This window comes from Amyelois transitella, chromosome 4 (assembly GCF_032362555.1).
Source record: "Amyelois transitella isolate CPQ chromosome 4, ilAmyTran1.1, whole genome shotgun sequence".
NCBI classification, from domain to species: Eukaryota; Metazoa; Arthropoda; class Insecta; order Lepidoptera; family Pyralidae; genus Amyelois; species Amyelois transitella.
The window spans coordinates 8,145,226-8,157,096 of record NC_083507.1 but is presented as its reverse complement, the minus strand read 5'-3'; the positions used below and the strand labels follow the sequence as shown (position 1 = coordinate 8,157,096).

The 11,871-nt window shown below is 41.2% G+C and overlaps 1 protein-coding gene across 4 annotated transcripts in view; it reads right to left on the bottom strand.

The window, feature by feature from the left end:
* The window catches only part of LOC106136954 (E3 ubiquitin-protein ligase UBR5), a 31,786-nt gene that overhangs the window by 12,717 nt on the left and 7,198 nt on the right, over positions 1 to 11,871 (bottom strand). For all 4 annotated transcript variants that reach the window (XM_060954661.1, XM_060954664.1, XM_060954662.1 and 1 more), the window contains exons 11-31: positions 11,431 to 11,593; positions 9,960 to 10,148; positions 9,386 to 9,579; positions 8,957 to 9,130; positions 8,073 to 8,261; positions 7,522 to 7,633; positions 6,950 to 7,057; positions 6,554 to 6,701; positions 6,147 to 6,290; positions 5,615 to 5,840; positions 5,236 to 5,301; positions 4,914 to 5,086; positions 4,375 to 4,565; positions 3,882 to 4,033; positions 2,843 to 3,009; positions 2,245 to 2,493; positions 1,801 to 2,028; positions 1,534 to 1,712; positions 1,073 to 1,274; positions 665 to 843; positions 209 to 392 (exon numbers count right to left, since the gene is read on the bottom strand). In XM_060954661.1, the coding sequence (XP_060810644.1) occupies positions 209 to 392; positions 665 to 843; positions 1,073 to 1,274; positions 1,534 to 1,712; positions 1,801 to 2,028; positions 2,245 to 2,493; positions 2,843 to 3,009; positions 3,882 to 4,033; positions 4,375 to 4,565; positions 4,914 to 5,086; positions 5,236 to 5,301; positions 5,615 to 5,840; positions 6,147 to 6,290; positions 6,554 to 6,701; positions 6,950 to 7,057; positions 7,522 to 7,633; positions 8,073 to 8,261; positions 8,957 to 9,130; positions 9,386 to 9,579; positions 9,960 to 10,148; positions 11,431 to 11,593 (3,617 nt within the window). The remainder of the gene's footprint in view (positions 1 to 208; positions 393 to 664; positions 844 to 1,072; positions 1,275 to 1,533; positions 1,713 to 1,800; positions 2,029 to 2,244; positions 2,494 to 2,842; positions 3,010 to 3,881; positions 4,034 to 4,374; positions 4,566 to 4,913; positions 5,087 to 5,235; positions 5,302 to 5,614; positions 5,841 to 6,146; positions 6,291 to 6,553; positions 6,702 to 6,949; positions 7,058 to 7,521; positions 7,634 to 8,072; positions 8,262 to 8,956; positions 9,131 to 9,385; positions 9,580 to 9,959; positions 10,149 to 11,430; positions 11,594 to 11,871) is intronic.

Genomic DNA, 11,871 nt, shown 5'->3' with positions numbered 1-11,871 from the left:
CGTGCATTTTTATATTTTTTTTTACATGGTGTAAAATAGCCTATTGAAATTAATATTATAAGTACAATAAGTTAAAAAAGGTACCTGTATGCATCGCGCATGACTGATTTTCCTCTACCTATGTATATACTTATTTTTTAACACCACTGCAGATATACTATTTCACAAAGGTCTCTGTTTAGTTAGAGAAGCAAGTAACAAATCTTACCTCAACTGAGCTTCAGTGGCGTCCATAACAGTGACTAGCCAGTCCCAAGTGGGTTTCAGCTGCCTCTCGAGGTAGCATTGTAGTCTCAACGCCTCGCGGTATACGAGCGGTACCACGCGAGGCAGAGGCAGGGTTAGGCGTTCGTATTCCCATAGAAGGTCGGCTATTTGACGAATTACGATGCCTGGAAAGAAAAACTAAATTAACTTTGGTCCTAGAATAATCTGATACCCGCAGCCTATGAATAATCCTTATTTTCTGAACTCTAGTTTCTTATGCTTGATGCTCTTACGTTCAGGTGTCAGAAAATGAGGTTAGGAAATTTCTGCATTCAGGCGACTAGATCTGTCTTGGACACCAGTGCGGCCGTGACACGTGGTCAAATAAACACCTATGAAGAATAACTACATATGTAATTCAATATGTTATGCGATATGCACTATGCAAGGAACTTACCAAAAGCTCTAGCGAGGCACGAAGCCGTAGTAGAGGTAGAGTGCGGGTCTTGTGCTCCGGCGGCGGCAGCGGCGGCGGACCGTCGCAGCGAGGCGGGGTCAATGAACACCAGTGACGAACCGCCAGACAAACGGACACCGCCCGTGCTGCTGCTCGTGCCGCGGTTCGGTTCTCGGTTTCTGGAAATAATGTTTGTTAAGCTTTAGCTTGGAATTAACTTTTTTGATCTGTGTGTGAAGAAGAAAAAACGCCTATGTTGGTCTTTGGTCAATGCCAACTTGTATACTCTTTGTGGAATGATATATTAGGATATATTTTGAGAAAACAAGATGCAAATACCTGAAAATTCCACTGCTCATTATCTGTTTTGAGAGAGAGTGAGAGAGCTTTGACAGAGTTCAATCTTACCGTATAGCCCATTGCATAGAGTGTGGTGCCAGGTTGGGTCTAGAAGGTGGCGCAGTGCGACGCTCTAATGGCTCCCCGTCGTGCAGCTGAGGCTCTGTCTCGCCGTCCTGTTCGTCAGTCTCTCCGGCCTCTGAGTCTTCGTCCTCGGGCTGCGTGGAGTCACCACTTTCGTCTTCAGGGTAGAGCAATAGAGATGCTATACCTGTTAGAGGAAATATTTTATGAAGTAAAGTTGACTAAAATTTGCCATCGGAAATTATTTTATGGTTTGATTATAAAATTTGAGAGATAGTTATTTTAGGTCTACTGCAACATCATAATTATGTACGGCATATTGCGTTAGATATTAATTTTACTTTTTTGGTAAGCTTGCTGGAGTTAATGCTTACCATTTGACACAACAATGCCATACGACATTACCTTGACATTTGAAAGATTCTATTTCAACGTTTGACACTTACCAGCATCTGAGCCTTGTGTGGCTCCAGTCTGCACACTTCTCTGTGCCGACTCCGCATTGTCTTGATCGTCTGAGTCGCTCTCAGTTTCCACTTCGGCCAGTAAATCCAGTTCACTTTCACTCTCGCCACCTTCAGCGCGCTCTGTCCCATTTTCTACTACTACATGTTGCTCTTGAGCTCTGCACAATTTAGACATTAAAACTGTATTATTCAAACCGATCGATATCGAGAAATAGATATAATCCTTTAACTTTAAAATATTAGCACCTTTCGCCCATAGGATCATCATGCTGCGCGTCAGCTGCCGGAACTGGGGCCGGTACGTTTGGTTCGTCAGTCTCCGAAGCGTCGTCATCCCCGCCCAAAGCCTCGCCGGCTACGTCATCGGCATACTCCGTAGCTACTGGGGTCGATGACCGGTCCGGCACCAGTGTCGAACTGCCCATAGATGTTCCACCGCCTGCGTTACTGCGACTGCCGGCAGTGTTCGATTCTCTGAAATTTTCATTGGATACAAAAAACACCATTCTTACCAGTGAGCTGTCTGCTTATATTGTAAATTAAGGCCAAGCCAACTTATTTGCCCAGCATAGGGGAATAGTGGAAATCCTCTACAGCTCTGTAATCTTAGCCAGTAAAAGGTAATTCTCCTGCAAGGGTGACTAAACAACTTATAATAAATAGTTATCAGTCCCTAAACAAAAGAAATACCTGCGCGTATGTGTAGTAATTCGTGAATGTCCAGTCGATAGTGGTTCTACTCCGAACAAGTCCTCGCTTCCATTGACAAGTTCCACATAAGTATTGGCCAATGGGAAAGGCGCTGTAGGACGGACCACGCCCAGTCGTACGGGGGCGAGCAAGGCATCTGCTGCTTCTACCAACTCTTCTACAGCCAACGCCACGAGGGCCGCGAACACTCGGCGGCAGCGGACCAGAGACGATGTTATTGTTAGTGGTCTGTCGAAAAAAAAGTAAGTTGTCGTAACTGGTTCTGCAAACTTCAATCATTGTCACACTGTCTACAAACTGATGTATTTGTACACTAAGTTACGGCAGATGCAGAAGTGGCGGTAAAATCACTTTATCAGTAATAATATAACCCTCTCTCGCTTCCTATCTTTAAATGTATCTCTATTTAAACTTTCAACAGCAATAAGAGCAATTTGCTAGCAAAAGGGTATTTTTGTCAAGGACAGGAAATAACATGATGATCAGAAAATTTTCTACTCTTACTTAGCACAAAAAGATTCGAACTAATAAACTATTGTGGTCTCGGTGTTAAAAATCTTTCGTGTTTTAAACTAACCCTTTCTTCTTGGCAGCGCCAGGCGCCATCTCGACGCTGAAAATGACGAATATCCGAACAATGGATCGCACGAATCGACGCGCCACTTCTCTGGCGCGCTCGGGACGTCCGGAGACAGTATCGTTCTGTTGCTCTCGAATTAATGTATTCAGGAGTGTATCCAAAGTCTGTAAAAAAAATTGTGACTAAAATTGATGATGAAACTATCTGATAACAATAGATCCGCCGTGGGAACTTGAAAAAATGTCTGTTACTCCTGAACTTCTATTCTAAATGCTACATACATACATACATACATATGGTCACGTCTATATCTCTTGTGGGGTAGACAGAGCCAACAGTCTTGAAAAGACTGCTCGGCCACATTCAGCTATTTGGCTTATTGATAGTATTGAGATCCAAATAGTGACAGGTTACTAGCCCATCGCCTAAAAAAGAATCTTAAGTTTGTAAGCCTATCCGTTAGTCGCCTTTTACGACATCCATGGGAAATGAGATGGAGTGGTCCTATTCTTTTTTATGTTGGTGCCGGGAACCACACGGAAAATAGGCACGGGAATCCAAATGCTAAATTTTGTAAAATCAGCCTAGTAGTTTTCAGTTTATTCGTTATTACAAACAAAAATACAAAATCCAATCCATTCTCTTAATAATATTATTTGCATATTGAATGGTACTTTGTTGTGGTGTTTTGAAGAGTGACAAGGAGGAAAGTTGTACAAAGCAAATAGTACTAAAAAATAAATCAAACAGCTTATTTTGTGAATGATGATACATTGATTGCAGAAATGCAGATGATGTTATATAATGTATGGAAAAGCTTGTATAGCAAACAGAGCGGAATGGAAGATGCCAAAGAAGAGAAACCACCAAGATGTGAACCTTGTATTTAAAGAGAACATCAGTTTCATACTCCAAGGTACTAATTTTTACATGTGTGCTTTTTGGGAAGTAGACACTCGGGGAAAGGGACATTCAAAGAATGGACTTTCAAAGAAAAGTGGTGTATTTGATTAAGTTGTCTGCAATATTTACTGACCTCATTCGTGCACTTGACGATAAGTGCATGAGTGAATTTGTCAAGCAACGTGGTGCCTGATTGGTGCGTCGCGGGGCTGGCGGGGCGGGATTCACCTTCGCTTCCGGCCGTGGCGCCGCACATCACGGCAGCCTCCACGGCTGGCCAATCGCCTATACATAGAGGAATGATTAGTTTTTTAATGCTACAACAAAGTATCACCATTAGAAATTATTCTAAGGGAAAATAGGCGAATTCTGTACGCGTGGCTAGCAAAATGTTCAACTGACTTGTTCACATTATAAAAAGAAAACACAAATACATGGCTTTAGAGTATTTTTAAAAACTGCTGTCTATTACCATTCCAGTCATAAAAACCGAGTTATGGTAGAACCCTCACGTTTGCTGTCTCTACTCTATCATCCTTTACATCAACTTAATAAACGGTGTACGAAGAACCCAGATCAAACTTCAGGCCATACAAGAAACCTATAAAAATAATAAAATGTCTCACCAAGCAGATGCAACAATGCGCGCCTTGCGAACCGCGGCGGCTCCAAGTCGTGGTCGGGCGCGTCGACCTCGGCGTCGGAGCCGGGCTGCTTGCGGGGCCCGCGCCCGCGCCCGCCGCCCGCGCGGAACTGACGCTGTTCCACCGCTTGGCGGCCCACTGTTTGAACTAGGAACAGCAGGATCGACTCGCCTCTGGAAATTGAATCAAACACATTCGTCGTAGATTTTTTGACAATTGGCAATTAAATTTTATTTTGGAATACGAAAAGTCCCCAGATCCCGAAACGCAACGACTGACGGTGTTATTAGACCGCTCTTTTCCGAAAGGGTGAGCAGAGACTACTCCAATTTGCTACAATCGTTGCATAAGTCTTTCGCTTTAACCACATTCAGCTATTTATATACAAGCTCGTCAATGTTGGGTACTCTTAACCTGACCTTTCACCAGGATATCCCTAATTTGATCAAAGTAATCTTTTAGACTTTAGTCGACTTGCTTTTATTTATTGTCAACATTTTACTATCATAAAAATAACCCACCTTGAATTGAAATGCGTGGCAAGTTGCGTGTCCCTGGCCAACCTGGCCAGTAAGTCGCAGCGAGCCGCCCAGTTGCCGCCGACCAAAGCCTTACAGCGGCACTTCTCCCAGCAATCACAATACGCGGTAGGTGAAGTTTGCTTTTGCTTACAGTCATGGCCTTTATGGCACACCTAAGAAACAACAAATAATATAATTCAGGAAAAAAAAAATTGAATATTTAATATTCTCAGCAAAATATAATTTTAATGCGCTTCAACAGAACTCCTTTATTAAATTTAATCATAAACACATTTTTAATAGATTAATCTTTAACACTTACTTTGGCGCATTCAGTACAGCAACATAGAGATCCAGTCAGACCACACGTCTTACACTCGAATATATCCTGAAAAGAAAAAATGTATGAATACAAATGATTATGTCGCCAAACCGGATAGTATTCAAGGTTATTATTAGCACAGAGCGATAAAATCATTTTGATTAAGGACTCTATTTACCTGATAATATTATCAGGTAAATAGAGTCCTTAATCAAAATGATTTTAGAGCATATGCTCTTCCCAGTCCAAGCAACGATGAATGGTGTGGATGCGCGTTAGGCGGTAAGATGGCCTAGCTTAGGCCCTAGCCTTTCGATTTGTCCGCGTAGGGACAAGCGTGGATCGCGTCCAAGATTTACCAACTTAAAAATATACATACCTGATTGATATGCTCTTGTCCGGTCCATGTGAAGCTGCAAGTATCATTACAGCATAGAACTAGCAGTGGGGAATGGTCGGGATGCGCGTTAGGCGGGAAGATGGCGGCCGAGCGTTGAGCTTCGTCCGCGTCGGGACAAGCGCGGATTGCGTCCAAGATAACTAGTGCGGCGCGATAAGCACGCTCTGATACGGCTTGCATAAGCGGCGTTTGGCCCATACCGTCCCTGAAATTACCATTTGGTTTAGATTGTATAATTCCTTTAAATAATTAACTTGGGCTAGGGCAGCGTGGCGCCTACTTTATTCGACCTCGGTCGTACCGATTCGGATATCATAATTATCCAAAATATTTTTGTACTTGCGTTTTGCCAATCTGGCGCTTTTTAAGGCTGATTTAACGCTTTACCATCTACGATAGTTGGATGACTGTCGGCGGTACGTTGCACGAGCCCATAGTGTTCTAAAGAAACTCATTAATTGGACACAATTATCTTTTAATTAGTTTGAAGTTACATAACAAATATACTTACTTGGCAGTGAGCAATTGCATCAGATAGGGCTGCAACGCAGGGCTCTCACACAAAGCTCTGAGCGCAGATAATGCATTACCGCGTCTCTCGGCGGGATCCGCGCTAACAGCGCCACTACCACTGTTACCGCCGCCAGACATTTTACTGTAATCAAACGATTATATTGGCCACCGGAATTTAAGTGAGTCAGATTAAAATAGGCAGACAAAGTTTTTCTAAAAATATTTATAAAAATTTTCTTCTTTCTTTGTCTTATTATTGCATTAGAAAATCTGCCACGGTGACCTATTAGAGAAGAAAAATCATATTGTATGCTTCTCTTCCCACGCATATTGTAGAATCTTGGAAAGAAAACATCTGCGGTGAATAATGTATGTGTGCACGAAAAGGGTCTGTTTTTCACTTACCCATTATTTGTAAGTCCCATCAGGCTATCCTCGTCACCGGAGGCTTCAAATGTCTCCGGTGGCCACGACAAAGCCGGTACGGTCTCTTCAGAACTAGCACCACTTCCTCCAGTGCTGCCAGCCAAATTTGGCATAGACGGATTCTCAACTGCATGCCAAGACATTTTTTTATATAGATAAATCGTAAACATAATGACACGACGTTTACTAAAAGGGTTGGTATCAAGACGGCGGTCAACACCCAAAAGTTATCACAACATGTAAAGTATAATACATGATATATTTACTACTATTAGAACCTCAAGCTTTGATACTGGGAATATTACATTGAAAAAAGATCGGGACTATGGCATAAAATAAAATTCATAAAATAAATAAACATAGAAAATAATGTACCTATATCAGGCTCCTTGTTTGATGTAGGTGCGCACATGTGCACGCACGCATGAAGGATGTTCCTGTTGCCGTCGCAACGCTCTTGTAGTATCGACAACATTTGTTGTTCTGTAAAATTAAGGAGCTTGAGCACATAATGTTCAATAAAATTTGTATAGGAAGGCTAACAAATATAACGTATGAGTTAATGTGTCATATAATTAATATCTATGATTGTCAATGCCATTGTCAAGATATAATAAAACAGTTTGTGATGGCGTAATCATGCAACTGAATCTCAAATGTGTTTTATTTCGTAAATTCCTATATGAAACAGTTAACGATTAAAGATTAGTTAAGAATACCAACAGCAAGATATGTTGAGAACTGTTAATTGAATATATCGGTAAGAAAAGTATTATTTTTTGTAAATGTGAAATTTCTGTGCAATAGAGATATTACAAACAAACAAAAATAAGTCTTAATCGTCTAGTCAGTCGTGTTGTTCTAATACATGAAAGATAGTATTCTACATGCAAGAGGCTTTTTAAATTGGGAATGGACAAGAAGCATTAATTTAAAAAGAAACTTACTGTTGACATCTGCTTCCAGTTGGTGTAGAAGCTGACGAACTCCATCAAGATCGCAACGCAGAACACGCGGCATCATAAGCTGCGGTTCGGGTACCAAGATTATTAACGCCACCTGTAGGCCAAATTCAAAAGATATAGTTATTACTGACCTGTACCTGTAATGCAAGGAATTTAGAAACCGTCCTCATGAATAACTCTCTAACCTATCCTAAATTTATAATCTTTTGAAAAACTTGAAATTTGTCTCCTTTTGACATCCCAGCCCCCGTAGCAAGGCACACTCGACGCCTTTTTCGAAAAACTATCGCTGTTTCGCTTTTTATGTGGTCTCAAGATACCTCTCCGCGAAAAAGGCGAATTTATGTATGTAATATTATCCCTAGTTCGAGGTTTTTTCGGTGGCTTCTTTTACCTAGTCCTGGCAGTGGTGTCATTACTAGACATCGTTCTCCAGACATATTGCACCTTTCCGCAAGTGGCCACTTCACTTTCATCAATTTTCCACAACACATGAGCATACCATTGAAGTTGAAAGTATTCCACTACTTTACCTGCGATTTGAGGGCGGCGTGATGAGAGACGGCCGCCGAGTGGGGATGCAGCGGCACCGCGTGCGCGGCGAGGGCCCGCGCGGGCGGCAGGTTGAGCGGCGGGGGCTCCCGCACCATGCCCACGCAGTCCCGCGCCACCGGGTACAGGGCTCCGTTGCCGTCCAGCATCACTACCACTGGCTCGCTGCCCTGGAATAAAAATGCCAAAGTAGAAATACTCCCGAAAGATGGAATGGAAAAGAGGGTGGTTAAAACAAAAGACAGTTTTTTGTCCAAATAGTAGTAGCAGCAGGGTTTTTCTAGCGTAGGCATTCGACTTTTGAGTACCGTATACGCAGCGCAGACGCTGTGACAACGAATGTACAAATACATTATCGTGGCATATGTATATCGAATACACTAATATAGTTATAAAACATCAGACTCCTTACTTAGCAAACTTTACATGCCCTGGAAAAGTGTATATGGCTGACTGCATGTTTAACGCAATAAATTGTTAAGGAATTTTAATGCATGATTTTTTCCTTCATCCAGTCTCCATTCATGACAAACTTTTCAACTATCACAGTTGAATGAACAGTTTTACTCTGCTATCTGTGACATCGTATTTTATCAGTTGCACTCATTTCATTGGCAATCCTAGAATACCCGAATAGGGCAGGCGTTTTTAAAGTTCACCTAAATATCGTCATTCTACATACAAAACAAACATAAAATCAAGCCTCTTTCCCGGAGGGGTAGGCACAGACTACCTATTTCCACTTGCCACAATCTCTGCATACTTCCTTCGCTTCATCCACTTTCATAACTCTCTTCATGCAAGCTCATCATCATCATTCTAAATACAATAAATATAAGTAAGTTAAAATTGAACATGAACTCACTTCAGCAGCTGTAGCCAGTTGTATGGCGGCTCCATTGGAATACCCGAGCAAAGCACTATGGTCGGTGGGGAAAGTACTATCGGTGAGGGCGCGAGTGGTTCCAACCGCGTAAACAGCATACGCCAACGCACCTCCCGGTCTGCGCACAACGGCGTGTACGCCGCGACTGTCCACCTGTACGAAAAGAAGGATTTATGTAAAAAAAATTTTTAACCAGCCAGTGAGTTTAATTATTGCCCATAGTGAATTCTTGTAACATTATTTCACTAAGACATTTTTTTTACTTGTACTGTGTACTAAATTTTATTGTCTCCAAATGCTGTAAGGCATGCTCCTTGACAAGATTCAAACTAGATCAACAAAATTGATTTGTTTGATTCGGAAATTGCATCCAAGTATTCCATACAATCATTTCGAATAAATACTCACAGCAATAGTCAAAACTTGAACTTCGGGAGGTAATGCAATCTTCCTTGGGGATCTCTGCAGACAATCGGGGCCCCTGGGGCCTGTGGCCCCTCCCGCACCCCACTTCACTGCGACTAAATCATCTTTGCGTACGAGGCGACAATCTTGCAGAATCGTCGTCCAATCGTCGGGTGTTGTCGGTACCACTTCTTTGCCTGGTAAGGTGATAAAAGAATTTTTGAGTTATGTATAGCATAATAATTTTCCCAAACAAGTCTTCATTCTTCTTCCTTCTGATTTTAGTCCCAATTGCATCTTCCTCTCATGAGGTTTGCCTTTGACCATGGATTCTGGCTTGACCACCGCAACCTTTGCAGGTAAACTTAACCATATTGGATCCATGGCCATACACATTCAGTTGCCTGCAAGTGCAGGTTTCCTCACCATGTTTTCCGTCACCAAACGACTTCTTCTGTCTAATCATAAATAAAAAAAAATATTAAGAGACATCTAAACATATACAATTTCCAATGTAATTGTTGTCAATTAATAACGTAATTGTTCAATACAAACCATAAAGTATACAATGACTCACCATCCTTTCCTACAGTCGGGAAGCGCACAGCTGCGTAAGCGCCGTCGACTTTGAGCACTCGCCCTAATGGCACGCTTTTTACGTCCTCCAAGAATACCACCTCCTTTAGTGGCCATTCCTCCTCATCCCGCTTAGATCCGTCGTTTGACGAACCTTCTTCACCGCGGACGGTCACACGTTTAGCGCGTTCTGGAACAAAGGTCACTTAAAATAGTACTAAATTTAAAACTAAACATAAGTTGATAGATTTGCTACTGCATTCTTGTGCATATTAGATTTTGAAACTCCGGCTTACATCTAAAATTGGAAACTAGTTAAAACGAAAAGATTAATGCAGCATCGCGTCACATCTTTTCTCCAACTGACCCCAAACTTGAGAAACAGTTGCTTCTTTTAAAAACCTGACTGGTCCAATCCAGGATTGTGGTCATAGGCGCAACAAGGGCTCATCCCTAGAGTGCTAAGACTGTAACTGAAGGTATAGGCTATTTGACAAAGTTAGTTAGTTAGGGTATTTATTTGTTTATAAGGAGCTCTAAAAAAATTTTGTCTTTATTTTAGCTATTTTATTAAAAAATCGAAAAAGAAAATGCAATATTCAAATATGCCGCCAAAACGCGACTTTTAGCAATATGGCGGCCATGGCATGCAGTGACGTAGATTTCGCATAAATATCATATAGAGCTTGTTGGTGTTTCGAATAGTTTTAATTTTCTCTTGTTTTATTTAACTTGTTCCACGTCATATATGTGAAAATTATTAAAATGAGTTCCTATAAATGTTGTGCAGTGCCTCAATGCACTAAAACAACAATAAAAATTGGATTGTCTTTGAAGAAGACGCCAACCATTATTGCGTCCACTTTTGGTAGGTTTAGACTGTCAGATTTCACGAAATTGTTTTCAATTATTAAATACCTATGTTATCTGAGCAATACTGAGCGATAAAACACTTATAAAATCTTGAAAAATAATAGCGAACACCAAGGAACAGTACGATCCAGTCTGTTTATGCGTTATCTACGTCATAATAGAAATAGCCAATCACGGTCGTTTTTGCATAAAGCTGCATAAAAAAACCTAATTTTTGGAGACGGATTTTGTTAAAATAATTCAATATTTTTATCTCGCGTTATTACAAATCGCTCCAAAAAAATAATATTAAGACTGATGACATAAAAGAAATGTATATTTTTATTACACTTAATTAGCCTATTATGATGCCACCATAGATGTAGAATAAAAGCAGTCATAGTGTGGCTTGAAAAAAAAAGTGAACGATACTTGTAGGTACATACGCATGTATGAGTAACAAAAAATGAGATAATCAATGACATGTGCCGACTGTGACATTATTAGTAGGAGTGTGTGCGTGAGGCGTGTATAGTGGGCCGGCATACTATTAATGCTTCATTTTGCCGTATGATAAAACACTGTCTGCCTATTTCTCTACGTCTTTTGATGCCACTTACTGTGTGATGTGCTGGTGTCGCTGCAAGTGGAGGAGGCGGGGCTGGGCGGCGGCGGCATGTCGAGGCGGTCCGCCATATCTTTGTTGCTGTCCTTCCCGGATTCCTTGGCGCTGCTAGTCGATGACGAAGCCTTGACGGACGACACGGTTAGAGGGGACTGGTTCTAAGAAGAAAAAAAAATTCAATTGTTTACGCTAACGACTAATGAAAATTAAACTATTGACTCATGTCTTCTCTTTTTTCATAGCAAATTTTCAATTCTATTTTCAGCTGCTCCTTTATAGCTTGAGATTAAAAGACATCCCATCACTTCAAATATTGCGACTGTAACCAGTCTTATACACACTAGTTTTTATTGGAACAAGAAAAAAAGAGGTTCTTTTTTAAAATTTACAGGCATTATTAACATGATTCGACGCTGGCGGAAATCACACTATAAAT